Here is a 15559-nt window from a genome sequence, read left to right on the forward strand (position 1 = left end):
CTCTGGAGGTAAAACCTCCACTAGGACTTGGCAAAGGCTGGCTGGGCTCAAATCTGCTCAGGGGTAGAGAGGCTGAGATCCAGAGCAGAGGTGGAAAGACTCAGATCAGCACTCAGGAGCTGGCAGAGGAGCATTTGTACCCAAGTCCCAGTGCCCCAAGGTCTCACCCCCTGCTCCTGTGGCTGTGCTGGCGGTGCTGCGCTGGGCTGGGCCTGGGGCTGCTGCTGCTTCTGCTGAGCTGCTGCTGCTGTGGTCTTCTGCTGCATAGCTGCCTGCTGGGCCAGCAGCTGCTGCTGCTGCTGCTGCTGGTAGTAGTTCTGCATCAGCTGCTGCTGCTGTGCAGGCGCTCCTTGCTGCATCACTGGGAACTGGGAAACAATTGCTGGTTGGAGGTGTGGAGGACCTAGACCAAATCCTGCTGGAGGACTGGGGACACACAGGAAATGCCTAAAAGCTGCACCCACTCCCCCCAAAAGAGCAGGAACTTGCCACGAACACAAAGCTGCAGCCCTGCAGACACAGCTGTGACAAACCCGGCGCGCACACCCACCTGCTGTGCCTGCATCATCTGCTGCTGCTGCTGCTGGAAGTAGGCAGCCTGCTGCTGCTGCTGCTGCTGCTGCTGCTGCAGGAGCTGCTGCTTGAGGAAAAGCTGCTGCTGCTGATGCTGAGGGGTGGCCTGGGGCTGTGTCGAGGGGACCTGGGGCTGTGCCTGGGGCGCTGCTGCCGCCTTGGCCTGGGGCTGGGCTGGAGGCTGCTGGGGGGCTGCTTTTGGCTGGGGGGTGCTGGCAGGGAGAGAGGGCTGGGCACTGCCAGCTGGACCTGCAACTGGACAAGAAGCCAAAGGCAGAGTTAGGCCACTGGCCGAGGCACACAGGGAGCAGGGAGCACAGGGACACGTGGCTCACCCTGTGGCTGAATGGCTGCCTGGGCTGTGGCTCTCTTCCTGGGTGTCAGGGCTGGCTGGATGGGCAGAATCCCAGGGTTGGGCTGGGTCTGTCCTGCTTTAGGTCTCTGCCGGGGTGCTATGGAGGTTTCTGTCGTGGGGATGGGGTCTGTGAGCCTGTTAAGGAAGGAGGAGAAGGAAGGGCAGTGAGCACAGCCTGTGAGCTGGGCAGCTGCTGCACAGAACACACAGCAGGGGAAACACTCACCCACACCTCAGCTGGGTGTGACTGACACAGGTGAAACACTCATGGGCACACCCAGGCACAGTAAAACCTCCTGCATGCATCCACAACAATTAATCCAACACTCATTCTGACTTCTCTGCCAGCCGTGGCATCTTCTGCTGGTGGACAGCTGGGACTTGTCAAAACCACTCAACTTATATCCAACTATTTCCTACAACATATTGCTGGAAACCACTCAGACTTCTGAATGAGCACATGAAGGACACAAATCAGCTCATGAGCAGCTGGTACCTTTGGGCAGAGTTGTCTGAACTGCCATCTTTAGATGCACTTTAACTTTGGTACATCCACCCCAGAATCAGGTCACTGAGCTCTCCTGATCTGTGCTCAATGTTTACTGAGCTCCAGAAATGCACAGCAAGAGAGAGGAGCAGCCATGCCCCCAGCCTTCTGTGGTTTGGAGATACCAAATTGATAACTAATGGACCTGATATCAGGTTGTTTCTGAGTCAGGGACAGTAACTGTGCTCAGTCACCACGTGGCAACTGAAGGAAGCAGCTAAATCCACCTGTGCTAATAACAGCAGAGACAACAGGCAACAAAAGAGGGAGTAAAAAGCAGGTGGGGTTACCTGGCCTTTGGTTGACTCTTCTTTGCAGCAGCTTCGCTTGCTTTAACTGGGTCTGGGAGTTTAGCAGGGATTGGAGAGTTCTGCAGATCCCAAAAATTTGGGATTTCGAGGGCAGAAAACAGAGTCAGAAATAATGTGCTAAAACATCACAATAAAACTGGGAGATCTGGGGATCCCCAAAGCAATTACTTCTCATGTGGACACATAACAAACACCACAAGGTTCATGTCATGGGGAGACAGGAGTTTGGGGGAGTCTTTACAAGGGAAGAAAAGAGGGCTCAGCTTTTTGACCACTGAACATGGAATATGAACACAAAGCTCCACAGCACAAATGTTTAAAACACATGCTATTTTTAAAAGACAACCAGGGGACAGTAGTGACAAAATTCATTAATGCTGCTATAAAAACACAGGCATAATAGAACCCAAACTACCTCTTATTCATAAAGACCATAATTAAGCACCTGAACATGGGGAAAAACCCCTAAGTTTCTATTTATGTAGAAACAACAAAATAAAATGTCTGTCAGTGTCCATAACAACATAAGAAAATAACTGTCAAGTCCATTTTTCATCTGAAGTCTCTGAAGACACACCAAGAAGGGGCAGATGGTTGTGCAAGGTCTGATGCAGCTCAAATGCCAAGTCCCAGAACTGCTGTGCTCAGACCCAAGTGCAGGCCAAATGACACATGCTATGATGAGGGTGCCTGGAAATCAAATTGGTTTCCCAAGCATGGCCTAATTTTCCACGTTCACATGCACAAAATCTCTTGGTTGGCCTCACACTGGTGACTGGGTGAGGAGGTAAATCAGGGACAAACAGAATGAGAAACCCTGGTTTCTGACCCCAAAAAATCCAAACCAAACTGCACTGTTAGGAACAAACAAGATCCTCCTAATGACAGGACTGGGGCACAACCAAAGGACAGAGGGAAATGCTCAGTGTTCATCAGCAGCCCCCCAGAGCCCCCTCAGCCACCCCCCTGCTCACCTGCACATTCTGCACTGGGCAGTCCTTCTTGGCCAGTTTGAAAGCAAAGTAGGAGACCTGATAAATGTCAGGTCTCTTATCAGGGTCTGGCTCCAGCATGTACCCTTGGAGAGATGGAGATGCAGAGATCAGAGCAGCAGGACACACAGACAGGGCAGCACATCACACTTGATCCAGCACAGGACTTTTCTGTGCTGAGGGTGGGGAGCCCTGGCAGTGCCCAAGGCCAGGCTGGGACAGTGGGAGGTGTTCCTGTCACGGCAGGGGTGGCACTGGGTGGGCTTTAAGGGCCCTCCAACCCAACCAACTCCACATTTGGTACAACCAGGTGTTAACAGAGTCCTGCCTCCTCCAAAGCAGTGCAGGCTGAGCAGGGCTGTGGGCTCAGCTGGGAACAGGGCAGCACAGCCAGCATGGACCAGGACAGATCTTCCACCAGAGCTGGGACCTGCAGCTGCTACCCAAACCTCTGGGGCAGGGAGGGAAATGCTGCCTGGCCAGGGAACAGCACTGGGTGGGACTGGGCACTTCAGGTGAAGCACAGGAAAAGGGTTGATCCAGCCCTGGTGTGCCAGCAGGGCAGAGACAGGGCAGCCACAGGCACCACTGCAGACAGAAAAGAAAATACCAGCCTGCTCTGCAAACAATCCAACTCTGTGTGAGTCAAGACTGTGGCTAGGGAAAGGAAAAAAAAAATCAAAAGCTGTGCTGGAAACAAGAGAGCTGCCCCAGCTTTGCCAAGAGTAGTGCATTGTACACTTAATTACACATTCACTCTAGTCAGTGGGATATTTATAAATCATTTCAGTTCTGTTGCCCAGTTTACAGGAGATGAATTCTTATCACTAGCCTAAGTCACTGTGATCTTTTCAGTTCCCTATCCAAACAGATTTATTACAGCAGAAATACGTTTCTGCATAAACAGGCTGATTGTGCAAGCTCCTGCAGGACTCACACCAAACTGCTGTGTGTGCTCCACAGAGCTCCACAGCCTGGCCAGACAGGAATCTCACTGCAGGAGTGATCTCCTAAACCAGTCCAGGATCACTTTAACCACCTCAGTGTGCAAGGAAGCTTCTGGAAGGGAGAGGAACTCGTGGCTGAGCTGCAGGACAGAGCCTGGGGACACTCACGGATGAGGCAGTGCATGTCCTGGGAGTGCCTCGAGTTGTCTGGGATGGTGAAGTTGCCATCACAAATGGCCACCTGGCTCTCCCCAAAGGGCAAGGTGAAGTAGCACAGCTTGTACAGCAAACAGCCCAGGGCCTGCAGAGAGAGAACAGGGCAGGGATTCACCACGCTGAGCCCAGCAGGGTCCTGGGTGCTGCTGGTGTCAGGCCTGCCCCAGCACCCTGTGAGGGAGCTGGGACAGCACAGCTCCAGGGGAAGATGAAGATGCAGAGCTCTCCCTCATCAGACTGATCTGGGGGATTGCTCATCATCACACGACCCTGCAAGTCACTGAACCCTTCCTGCCACACACTGTGAGGAAAGAGCAAAGCAACAGCACAAGTAAATGGCAACCACCATCATTAATACATCCATTCTGACAAAGAGAAAACCCAAACTGTTTCCAAGATTAAGTCCAAACAACCTTTCGAGTGCTATAAATAAATGCCAGGGAAGTACAGCTCATTCTGCAGGCTGCCAGGTTCTGCCACCCTTCCCTCTACTGCCACGCTGCTTTTGGCACCAAGAGCCACCACCTATTGCAAAAGAAAACAATTTTTGCACAAAGGCCTAATTATGAAACACTCCCACCACCTCAGAGGGGGGAGCAGGAAACATTTCCTAATCCTAAGAAACTCACCATCAGCTCGTCTCTTTTGTCACAGGATTTCACAATGAAACTGCACGCTGGCTTAAAGCAACCCTGGCTTAAAGCAACCCTGATAAGGTTTCAGGGAAAGGGAGGTTTCCAGCAGGACAAGCACTGCAACAGGCCTGGAAGCTGAGGCCCCAGCACCACACACTGCTCTGGACACGCTCCAAGTGTCACTGGAACACAACTCCTGCCATGCCAGGAGGAGCAGAGCCTTTGGATCTCCCCTTTCCAGGAAGGAGAGCAAATCCTGGTTCTCCTCTGGCTGCTTTTGGGTCTTCCCACTGTCCAGTGGGTCCTTTGCCACTGGCACAGCTGTGGCCTCCAGGCCAGTGACCCTTCCCAGTGCAGGGCTGACCCCACAGACCCCTGGTTCCACCTGCTCCCCCAGGAGCTGCTCACTGAGGGGACTTTCAGCAGGTGTCACACCAGCAATCCTCCCTCTTGTAGATGCAGAACTATTGAACATAGATCAAACTCTCTTTCTCTGCTTCTGCCACGTTACCTCCTAGCTCAGAGTTCCAAAAACACAAAACATGCTCCCAATTAGCATTTTAAACACTTTTAAAATGCTGAACTGCCACTCCAAACAGCACAGCCTCTTTTTCACCTCTGTCCCACCCAAAGGAGACCAGGTGAGCCAGGAATGGATTCCACCACAGCTGGATTTTGTTCCCACCATGAAGAGCATGGCAGGATTGCCCTGGCCACCAGAAACAGTGCAGAAGTTTGGCCTTTGGCCAGTGTGACAACTCAGCCCTGTGTCACACAGGATGGGCACACTGCTGCTGCTGGGGCAGGGCCATTTTCTCAGATTTCTTCTCAATTCTGACCAGAACTTTGATTCCACATACCAACAACCCAGCCCAGGCACAACGTACCACAACACCCTGAATTTTCTGGTTTAACTCTTATGATACAAAAGCAGGTTTGCCCCATTCAACCCTGGAGTTTCACCCATCTCTAAAGTGAAAGCACACAAGAGGAGCACACAAGTTTGCTGCACCAGCCTCCCTGCTCAGCAGGAGCTCATCAGAGGAATTCTGCACTCAGAGACTGAACAGGCTCCCAGAACACCAGGCCAGCCCTGTTTCCATGCCATGGCAGTGAAAGGATGCCCAGGGGATTGCATACATACCCAAATGTCTGCTTTTGTGGTGATGAGTTTGCCACTGTACAGGTTCACCATCTCTGGTGCTCTGTAGGACAACGTCGTGTACCTGCAGGGAAAGGTGGATCAGGGATTTCAAAAGGGGGATAGCAGGCATGGCACATTCCCAAATAATCCCAAATTCATTCTTTCCCTATTCATTTTAAGGAAAAGGATGCTAAAGATATCTATTGGAAAAATGTTCTAACAGCATCACCTGCTACACACCTCAAACAATAAACCACCCCTGGGAAGCCAAAATAGTAACCACAATCCTCTCTAAAGCACAGAATTCACCACAAAATGTGCAGTCATTTTAAGAACAGAAACATTTGAGGATTCAAAGCATTAACAAGGTCAGTAATCAAATGTCCTCTGCAATGCCCTCACTGCAGGGCTGTGGCCAACTGTATTACAGAGATTGGGACTGGATATGTGGCTCCTAAAAAGAAGATTTCCACACCAGGAGTCCTGCTCAGATCCCAAGGGATGGGTCACTGTGTGCCTCAAAGCACAGTGAGAATCTGCCTCATCTTAACAGATCACAACAAACAGAAAAGCTGCAAACTGCTCCACAGATTATGAGGCTCTTGTGATAAGATTTCCTGCCAGCAGGTCTGTCATTGCTGCCTGCTGCTTACCCTGATCACAGGAAAGCATTGCCAAAGGCAAAGGTTTTGTAGGCTTAAGTGTACAAGTAGGGCGCTCCAAGGGGACTGCAAGGCTGGATTAGGAGCCTGAAAACTCAAAAAAAGCCTAGGAAATCCAGGCAGGTGTAGCTGAATCCCAGCAAAAAGGCATCTGTACCCATTCCTGACTGTGCTAACAGCAGTGGCCAGTCTGCAGGGTGTTGTTAAAGTAAGGCAAGGACCTGGAGTGTGCTCCAACCCTGACTCACTGAACTGCAGGTGAACCCCCTTTTAAAAAGCACCAAGGGGCACCAGAGATGCTGCCAGGACAGCTGGCAGTGTGTGGGGCAGGAGGAGGAGCTGGACTGAAGCCCTCCAGGAGCTGGAATTTCCTGGGATCAGCCCCAGTCAGTGCCCAGCTCCGTGGGGAAGGGAGCTCAGCCAGGATGGGACTGTGCCAGCCCAGCCTGGAGCTCAGAGAAGCCAAGACAGATGAAGGACAGCCAGCCTGACCCTGCACAGGACAGAACAGGTCACTGCCTCGCCGAGGTGGGGCTGCTGCTCTGCATTAATCTCAGGTCCAAAGCAATTACATCAAGCTCAATTTATTGTTTCACCTTCCCCAGGGCACTCATTCACCTGCAGCAGACACTGCCATGCAGCACAGCCAATCTGCTGCAACAGGCTGAGCAAAACCAAGCCCAGCTCAAGAGAAAATTACCCTTCAAACACAAATACAGCTGAGCTGGAAAGGCAAAGCACACTCACTTCTTGATCTCCTCCTCGACTGCATTCACCCCCTCGGTTTGAGGGTTCTGGAATTTGTTGGTTGCACTCCCAAAGTCACACAGGACGTAGTGGCCACGGTCATGCAGCAGGATGTTTTCAACCTGGGAGCATCACAGACAGACACAGAATCACTCAGACAAAAAAATATTCAGGGTTTGGTTTGGTTTTTTTTTTCAGATGAGTCAAGGTTTTAAGTGCCTGAAGACATATCAGACATATCTGACACTAAAGCCTGAAGTGACAGCAAAGAAAACAGGCATCAAAACTGTCACATCTCCTAAAATAGACATCAAATCATGGAAGCACAGCTGTAACTCTGCCTTCCATCCTGCCACCCCTCCCTTCTCCTCCTGCAAGCACATCTCCTTGCCTCTTGTAAGACTTCAGTGCCTTTGGAGCTCAATGTTCCTGAGCTACTGTGGCCCTGGGCTGGCATCTGAACTGGGGACAGGAAATCCAAGCTGTCCCAGCTTTACAAAGGGCTGTAACTCCTCACAGTCTATGGAAGAGGCAAACAAATAACACACACACTTCCATATTTATAAAATTAAAACACATCTCCAGCTCTTTGCCTGCATCTCACCTGTCCCTGAGGGTCTCATTCAAAACAAACCTCAGCTCATGCTCACATTTATTTGCCTGCTCTCAGAGTCTGCTGGGTGCCCACAGTCCCTAAACAGAAGCTGTAGCAGCACAGGCTGCTGAGGACACCCTTTTCTTTCAAATATTATTTGGTACCTTCAATCAGGCCACAGAAACAAATACAATCAGCAGAAACCTTTTCTCCTCCACACTCACAACTGTGCATTAACAAAACTCTTACCTTGCACCCACCTAAGGAAATTGCCTCTTCCAACACTGACTTTAAATGTGTGAAACCCTGTGTTCAGATCTTTGCTTTGGCAGAGCATCCCTGTGTTCCAACTCCTCATCTGTGCAGCAGCACTAACAGCATGTTCTCTCAAGGGAACACACCATTTTTCATGTCTTTATCTTCAATCAGTGTCAAATGCTCAGATACAACACCGAGATAAAACACACTGCTCATAGAGCTCAAAATAAATAAAAAAATCACCACATAAGCGTTTGCTAACAAAACCCTTTGGAAGCAGAGCTCCCCATCAAGGATGGTCTTTACAAGAAGGAAAGAAAAAGAAGGAGTCAGCATTTTAAGCATCAGAAAATGCAGCCAAATTAGAGCAGCTGAGGGGGAGAAGGCTGGCTTGAAACCAAGGGTTAAACACGCCCCTTCCCCTGTGCCATCCATCTGCTTTGAATAAAGCACTGCACACAGATGTTCTCCCCAGCACATCAACACTGGCCCTGTTATTCCCTGCTCCCTGCAAGTACTCTCCAACACTTCCCCAAGAGTCCTCCCTCTTTATCTGCCTGAGCAGTCTGATTTCTCACTCAGACACCCTGAAAGGTTTGTTAGACACCAGCACAGGACCATCCAGCAAGCAGGTTTGATCAGCAAAGGCCAGGAGAAGGAAAAAAATAAACACAGCAAAAGAAATTACTGCTACCACTGCCAGGCCAGAGAAAAGTGGCTTTAAAAGGAGTATGAAGGTGTCTTCTTCTGGTCAAACACCCAGGGGGTGACACAGGATCTTTGTGTGCCCCCACTCACAGTGCCATGTCCCCTTTGCTGGGTAAAGGTGCTGCTGTCCCCAGCTGTTGGTCACCTCTCAGCAGCTGGGGGCTGTGCCAGCAGGAGGCTGCTCTGCTCCAGGCAAAGCCTCTGGGTTAATTCAAAATCAGAGCCAGGGGCCGGTGAAACTCCTCCAGCTGCACTTGTGTGAATGGCTGAAAGCTCATTCACAGCCTCCTTCTGCTGGCAGGAACCTCCAGCTCCAGAGCAGCATCAAAGAGCTGGAAGGCAAAAAAGGCCCCCAGACCCCCAGCTGCCTGCAAAGCCAACATCTGCCCCCTCCTCAGCAGGGTGATATTCACCCCAAGAAAACACCCACGTGTCCTTCCTGACACCCAGGACTTGTACTGAACTTCTCTGGCCCTTCATCTCTCTTGGCTCTGCAACTGCCCCTTGACAGTGTTACATTTTAACACAAATAAAGTCAAAATATATATAAATATGAATTCTGTGTTAGTGCTTAGATGCCCAGAGGTCACCATGACAGAAACAATACACTGCTCAAGCAGAAAACATGTCTCCAAGCAGAGAAGAGCCAACCCTGACTCTGGGCACAGCTTACCAAGAGTCAAGCCTTGCAAAACCTCCCCTGGCCTAGGCTGGACACCAGCCCCAAGAGCCCATTTCAACTGCAACTCAGGAGAAAGTAACACCACAGATCAACTCACTAATCCAGCACAGATGTCCCAGATTTACTCCCCTGCAACACACGGAGTTTGTTCTGCATGAACCCCCCAGGGATTCACCAAAAAGGTAAGGGCAGGGTTAGTGTCAGCTGGGGAGGCTCCTGGTCCTCACCCTGCTTTTCTGACCTAGACAAACTCCTGCAAGCTGCCCACAGACTTTACAGCCTTAAATCCAGGACTCAGATTGGTAAGAGATCACCCCTGGGAACAGACACAGGAGCTGTTCCCATATCCAAAGTGACTAAGAGTGGCATCACTGTCATTCCAAACATGCCACAGCACACCAAACCCTGAGGATGTTTTCCCCTGCTCTACCTGGCTCTCCTTGGTACACGTGGCATGTAAAACAATGGCCAGTGGCACAAACAAACATCTGTGAGGGCTCTGAAAATAGAACCTGCCCCACAGAGCACATCTGAATTTCAAATGCACGCAGCAGCCTCCTTCTTGGCTCAGTATTTCATTCCAGCTCGCTGAGAGCAAAGGGAACATCTTTTTGTTTGCTGGATTACAGGTGGGGGATTTCCCCCAAGCTGGCCCAGCTCTGTTCCCAGCTAAGCACACAGAGTTTTAGAACACACTTTCATGGTCAGAGCTCCAGAGGCCACTTTCAAAAGCTCCTAAGGATTCCTGCCCCAAGGCCAACACTTCTGAAGTGCTCCTTCTAATGTGGAAACAATTTTGTGAGCTACCTTAAATAAGCAGTGTTTCAGGTCACTGTGAATAATTCATCAGGTACATTCTGGCACGTGTGCAAGCCACAATTATTCACAAACATTTGTGTTTAAGTAGATCTATAGATGGCAAGCATATGGTAAGCAGCAGTGAGAGGCTCATTTCTTTTTTTATCTCCCAGCAGAGGTGTGTTTATGCCCACTTTCCCTCATTACCAGCAGCAGAAGCACAGCGTGGGCAGCTGGCAGACAGGCAGGAGGATGCACCTTAGCTCCCTGCTGCAGCCCTGGGGGCACAGCTCACCTTGAGGTCCCTGTGGATGATGGGGGTCTTGCACTGGTGCAGCCTGGCCACGGCCTCGCAGGTGTCACAGAAGATCTGCAGCACCTCGCTCTCGGTGAAGCCGGTCTGCAGGCGCTGGTTCATCAGGTTCACCACCTGCCCCCCTGCAGGGCACAGCAGCAGCACAGTGAGGTGTGGGGAGACAAACCGTGGCAGGGACACAGCTCTGACCATCCCCAGACACAGCTCTGACCATCCCAAACCCCAGCAGCAGGACAGTGAGGTGTGGGGAGCTAAACCATGGCAGGGACACAGCTCTGACCATCCCCAGTCACAGCAGGGACACAGCTCTGATCATCCCAAACCATGGCAGGGACACAGCTCTGACCATCCCCAGACACAGCTCTGACCATCCCAAACCACAGCAGGGACACAGCTCTGATCATCCCAAACCCCAGCAGGGACACAGCTCTGACCATCCCCAGTCACAGCAGGGACACAGCTCTGACCATCCCAAACCCCAGCAGGGACACTGAGCTCTGGGTCCCCAGTGACATCAGGGACAGTGAGGCATTTGGGGCACCCACAGCCCACAGATCAGTCTGCCTCACGTAAGCAAGAGGAGGGAGGAAGGGAGACACTCGGAAAACCCACACGTTAAGTGGCTTGGCTGAAGTTGCTGACTGCAAAGAATTAAAAATCCATCTGTAACAAGGGAAACTCTGGACAAACAAAAGCCAGTTTTCATGAACGAGTCCTGAATTTGTCTCAGCTTTGGGGTTTTGTTGCTGTCAAGGCCTTTCCAAAACAATCCTGAGGGTTTTTTCTCCTCTAAACGCCCTAGACAGACAGAGAAAAACTCTTTTCTGAAGCTCTGGTGAAGCAGTACTGCATCATTCCACATCACAAGTGCTGGAAAACTTTCGTGGTAGGAAAGAAAAGCTCAGTTTAATGAATACTACAGCTGTGAACATTTTACACCCAAAATGAATGCAGCTCTGCACACAAAGGCACTGATTTGGTTTGGAAAGTGTCGGCCACAAAAGGAAAGTAACAAGGGAAAATCAGTGTGTAACAACCATTGCAGGGGGAGGGCTGCAGGCAGCACCACAGCATCTGGCAAGAGCCATGTGAGAAAAGCCACCTCCTTCCAGATGGAAGGAAACTCCTCAGAAAGGTGGGCTTTACTTCTTCTTCAGCCCAAAATGTGGCTACTGCAGCTGGGGGGTGCCTGTGAACAGCTCAGGTTTGTACCTCCCCCACACTGGGCTCTGCACTTGGGGCTGAGCAGGGATTTGCCAGCACTGGTCATGCTTAGCTTGAAGCTTAAAGAGATTTTATGGGTGATTCCTTCACCAAAACTGCCCAAAAATTCCTGGTCTCACCAGCAAACAACCCAGGGCAAGGCAGGCCAGACTCCTGCAGCAAAACACAGCAGCAAAGAGGACGTGGCAGAGCAGAAGCCTGCACTGGGCCTGTTTACACACATCTACAGGTGTGTAAATGCTACACTGCTTTTCAGTTCAAAGCCAGACAGGCCCAAAAATACCCATTTCCATCAGCTGCCACCATCCAAAGCAGCCACAGGCTCCTGAAGTCACCTGGCCAAAACATTATTTTTGCTGGACACTCTCCTGCAAGAAGTATTTGAGCCCAGCACATGCATCATGCTCCAAACACCACGTTCCAACCACAAAGATCAAAGCTTTGGCACAGCTGGAAGAGCCTGTCTGGCTACAGACAGCCAAGCAAAAAGGTCAGAGGTAACAGGAATGCTTTTTGGCTTCCCTTTATCCATGTCTTGCTTCTTCCAGAACAATCCTAAGCCAGGCTGATGTGGAACAAAGCTTGCAATGAGACTAAAGTGAAGAAAAATTACATTCCTGGCTGCTTTAAGAGGAACCACTTCTTGTGTGGAGCATTCTAAAGACAACAGCAAGATGTATTTAAGGGTTCTCCTTCACAACAGAAGGGTACAGGACCACCCTGGGCAGCAGCAAAGATGGTACCAATGCCACTGGCAGAGTCAACAGAGCCCACTCCTGGCTTTGCTCAGCCCAGAACACCTTCCTGGCAGCTTAGGGACAGCTCTTTTTCCCAAAGGAAGATGTGCCAGGTCCCTGGAGGCACAGAAGGACAAGCCCACCCACGAGCAGCCCCACAGAGCCCCACTCACCACGGCAGAAGTCCATGAGGATCAGCACCTCCCACACGTCCCCGCTGCTGACGGAGTTGATGCTCGAGTCGATGTAGCCCACAATGTTCTTGTGGCCAGACAGATCCCGCTGCAAGACAGACAAATCCACACGTGGAGCAGCCAAATGTACACGTGGAGCAGCCCAAATCACAGTCACACCATGGACCAGCCCAAATCACACCGTGGAGCAGCCAAAACCATGGACCAGCCACATCCACACATGGACCAGCCACAATCACACCAGGGACCAGCCACAATCACACCAGGGACCAGCCACAATCACACCAGGGACCAGCCACAATCACACCAGGGACCAGCCACAATCACACCAAGGACCAGCCCAAATCACAACAAGGACCAGCCCAAATCACAACAAGGACCAGCCCAAATCACACCAAGGACCAGCCCAAATCACACCAAGGACCAGCCCAAATCACACCAAGGACCAGCCACAATCACACCAGGGACCAGCCCAAATCACACCAGGGACCAGCCCAAATCACACCAGGGACCAGCCCAAATCACACCAGGGACCAGCCCAAATCACACCAAGGACCAGCCCAAATCACACCAGGGACCAGCCAAAACCACACCAGGGACCAGCCCAAATCACACCAGGGACCAGCCCAAATCACACCAGGGACCAGCCCAAATCACACCAAGGACCAGCCCAAATCACACCAGGGACCAGCCCAAATCACACCAGGGACCAGCCCAAATCACACCAGGGACCAGCCACAATCACACCATGGACCCTCCTCACCCTCACTTTCCATTAGCCACCATTCCAAAGGCACCAAAGACAGGGAGACAAGAGAAAGCAGCAGCAGGTGAAACCCAAATAAACAAGCTTTGATGTGAGATCTAATCTCACCTTTTCCCTCGTAGCCCAAAGCTTCCCTGCACTATCACAAACTACAGCAGTTCACTTAAAAGGTATTAACCTAATTTAATGCTTCTGCAGAAATCACACTCAGAGTTGCTACAGGTAGGAGTTTCTGACATCCACCCCAAACCTGTACCTCGTGTGGTAAATTCACAAAATGAGGATTTTATGTTTATTTCCCCACCTGGCAGCTGCTCTAAATGCTCACCAGTATCTTTGAATACGACTTCAAAAGTGGCACTTCTATGTTTACCAAACAAGATTAGGCAAATCTAGTTGGATCACCTCCATTTTGTCTTTGTTTAGGGAAGCTGAGTTTGAAACACCTATTAAAAATAGCTATCCCATCATATAAATCCCTGTGTCCAATAATCTAGAGAAACATCCCAGAGCTTATTACAAATATTTTACATTTCAAAAGCCCTGGCAGCAGCTATCCCACAAATAGTGTTTTAATCTACCAACCTCAGCGATGCAGAGATAACCTTCAGCCCAGCCCAAAGGATTAGAAGATGCTGTGATACAGATTTATCTCAGGATGGAGGTCTGCCATTCATGCACTGATTTCAGTTCAGAGGTATCAGAATATCAGCCTTTTTTCACTGAGTTTAAAAGGCTGAAGTCTTGAGATCTCAACTGAAGATTGCAAGACTGAATTCCAACATCCCCAGCCATCCTTCAGCCCTTCCTTTTCCCATTAAGCCATGCAGCTCTCCCCTCCTGGAATTCCCTTTTTTTTCAGCTTTTCCTTGTCCACTGGACAGGAAGTTTTAAAACAGGTCAGGACCAGATCTTCACACAACTCCAGAGGTCAGGTTTTCCCACACAAAAGCCATTTTTGCTAGGAAAACACACCATTTGTGCCCTGGTGCCACAGAGCTCCCAAGCAGAAGGTGCCCAGGCTGCCAGCCCTGCACTGCAGCCTGGCCCAGCACAGAGCAGGCACTCACCATGATCTGGATCTCCCTCTTGCAGACCTGCAGGTCGTACTCGTTGTTGACATACATCCTCTTCAGGGCACACTTCACCCCATTGCTCGTCCTCACCAGGAACACGATTGCAAAGCCACCTGGGGAGGACACAAAATCACAAAATCATTAACAAAAAATTATCTGCTGCCAACCCTGGCCCTGCCAGGGGGTGCAGCTGGGACAGGGGGGCACTGAGCAGCTCCCACGGTGGCAGTGCTCCTTCCCTGCCCCTCTCCCATGGCAGTTATCTCTAGGAACTCACAGGGATCCAAGGGGGTAATCTTCAATTAATGGCAACGAAGTTAACACTTAACATCTCCATAAAAACAAGCAATTACACCAGTTCCTGATCCTGCCAGACAGTCCTTCATTGCTCCATTAATTCCCATTATGAAGAAGAAAGCTGAAGGACAGCAATGCTGCCTTGGACAGAAATCAGAGCTACAGATCACCCACTGAACCACCAAAGGCCTCAGCTTAAAAAGGCTCTGCAACTTTGAAGCATCTAAGTTACATTACAAAGCTGATTTGTGCAAGAAGCAGAAGAAACATCTCCCACAAGCAGTTTGATGTTAATGCTTTTAAATCAGGACACAAGAACAAGGGAAAAACCCACAATTCATTCTGTGGTCATTGCTATTAGTAAAGTCAGGATTCCCAGGATAAATTGACTTGTTTCAGATGAAAGCCTTTCATCTCTGTCAGCTCTCCATCCAAATACACAAGTTTGCATTTGTAGTCCTGGCAGAAATAGGAGGCTGAAGGAGGATGGAGGGGTAGAGGCATCAAAAGTTTCACACCGGGCTCTGCAGAGGGAATGATTTTGGGCAGAGTGGCACAGATCCAAGCAGCCACAAGTGACAAGGGAGGCACAGTGACACTGCTGGTGCCACAGCCCAGCAGCACCTCACACTGCACACATCTTTCTTTTATGTTTTCAATGTTTTTTATGACCTTACAGCTCCTCTTCCACCTCGACACAGGAGTTACACACACAGGTAACTCACCTGCCAGCACGGGAACTGCTCAGCAGGAATCTCTCCTGGCAGGCAAACCCCTCA

General features: G+C 50.5%; 1 protein-coding gene across 4 annotated transcripts in view; it reads right to left on the reverse strand.

Moving 5' to 3' along the window:
• Positions 1-15559, reverse strand: part of AAK1 (AP2 associated kinase 1) — a 62409-nt gene that overhangs the window by 27064 nt on the left and 19786 nt on the right. For all 4 annotated transcript variants that reach the window (XM_064400508.1, XM_064400511.1, XM_064400510.1 and 1 more), the window contains exons 3-13: positions 14478-14596; positions 12621-12729; positions 10466-10608; positions 7130-7251; positions 5721-5802; positions 3894-4026; positions 2761-2864; positions 1766-1845; positions 909-1063; positions 551-828; positions 168-368 (exon numbers count right to left, since the gene is read on the reverse strand). In XM_064400508.1, the coding sequence (XP_064256578.1) occupies positions 168-368; positions 551-828; positions 909-1063; positions 1766-1845; positions 2761-2864; positions 3894-4026; positions 5721-5802; positions 7130-7251; positions 10466-10608; positions 12621-12729; positions 14478-14596 (1526 nt within the window). The remainder of the gene's footprint in view (positions 1-167; positions 369-550; positions 829-908; positions 1064-1765; positions 1846-2760; positions 2865-3893; positions 4027-5720; positions 5803-7129; positions 7252-10465; positions 10609-12620; positions 12730-14477; positions 14597-15559) is intronic.

Source organism: Passer domesticus, chromosome 28 (assembly GCF_036417665.1).
Source record: "Passer domesticus isolate bPasDom1 chromosome 28, bPasDom1.hap1, whole genome shotgun sequence".
In the NCBI taxonomy this organism is placed as follows: Eukaryota; Metazoa; Chordata; class Aves; order Passeriformes; family Passeridae; genus Passer; species Passer domesticus.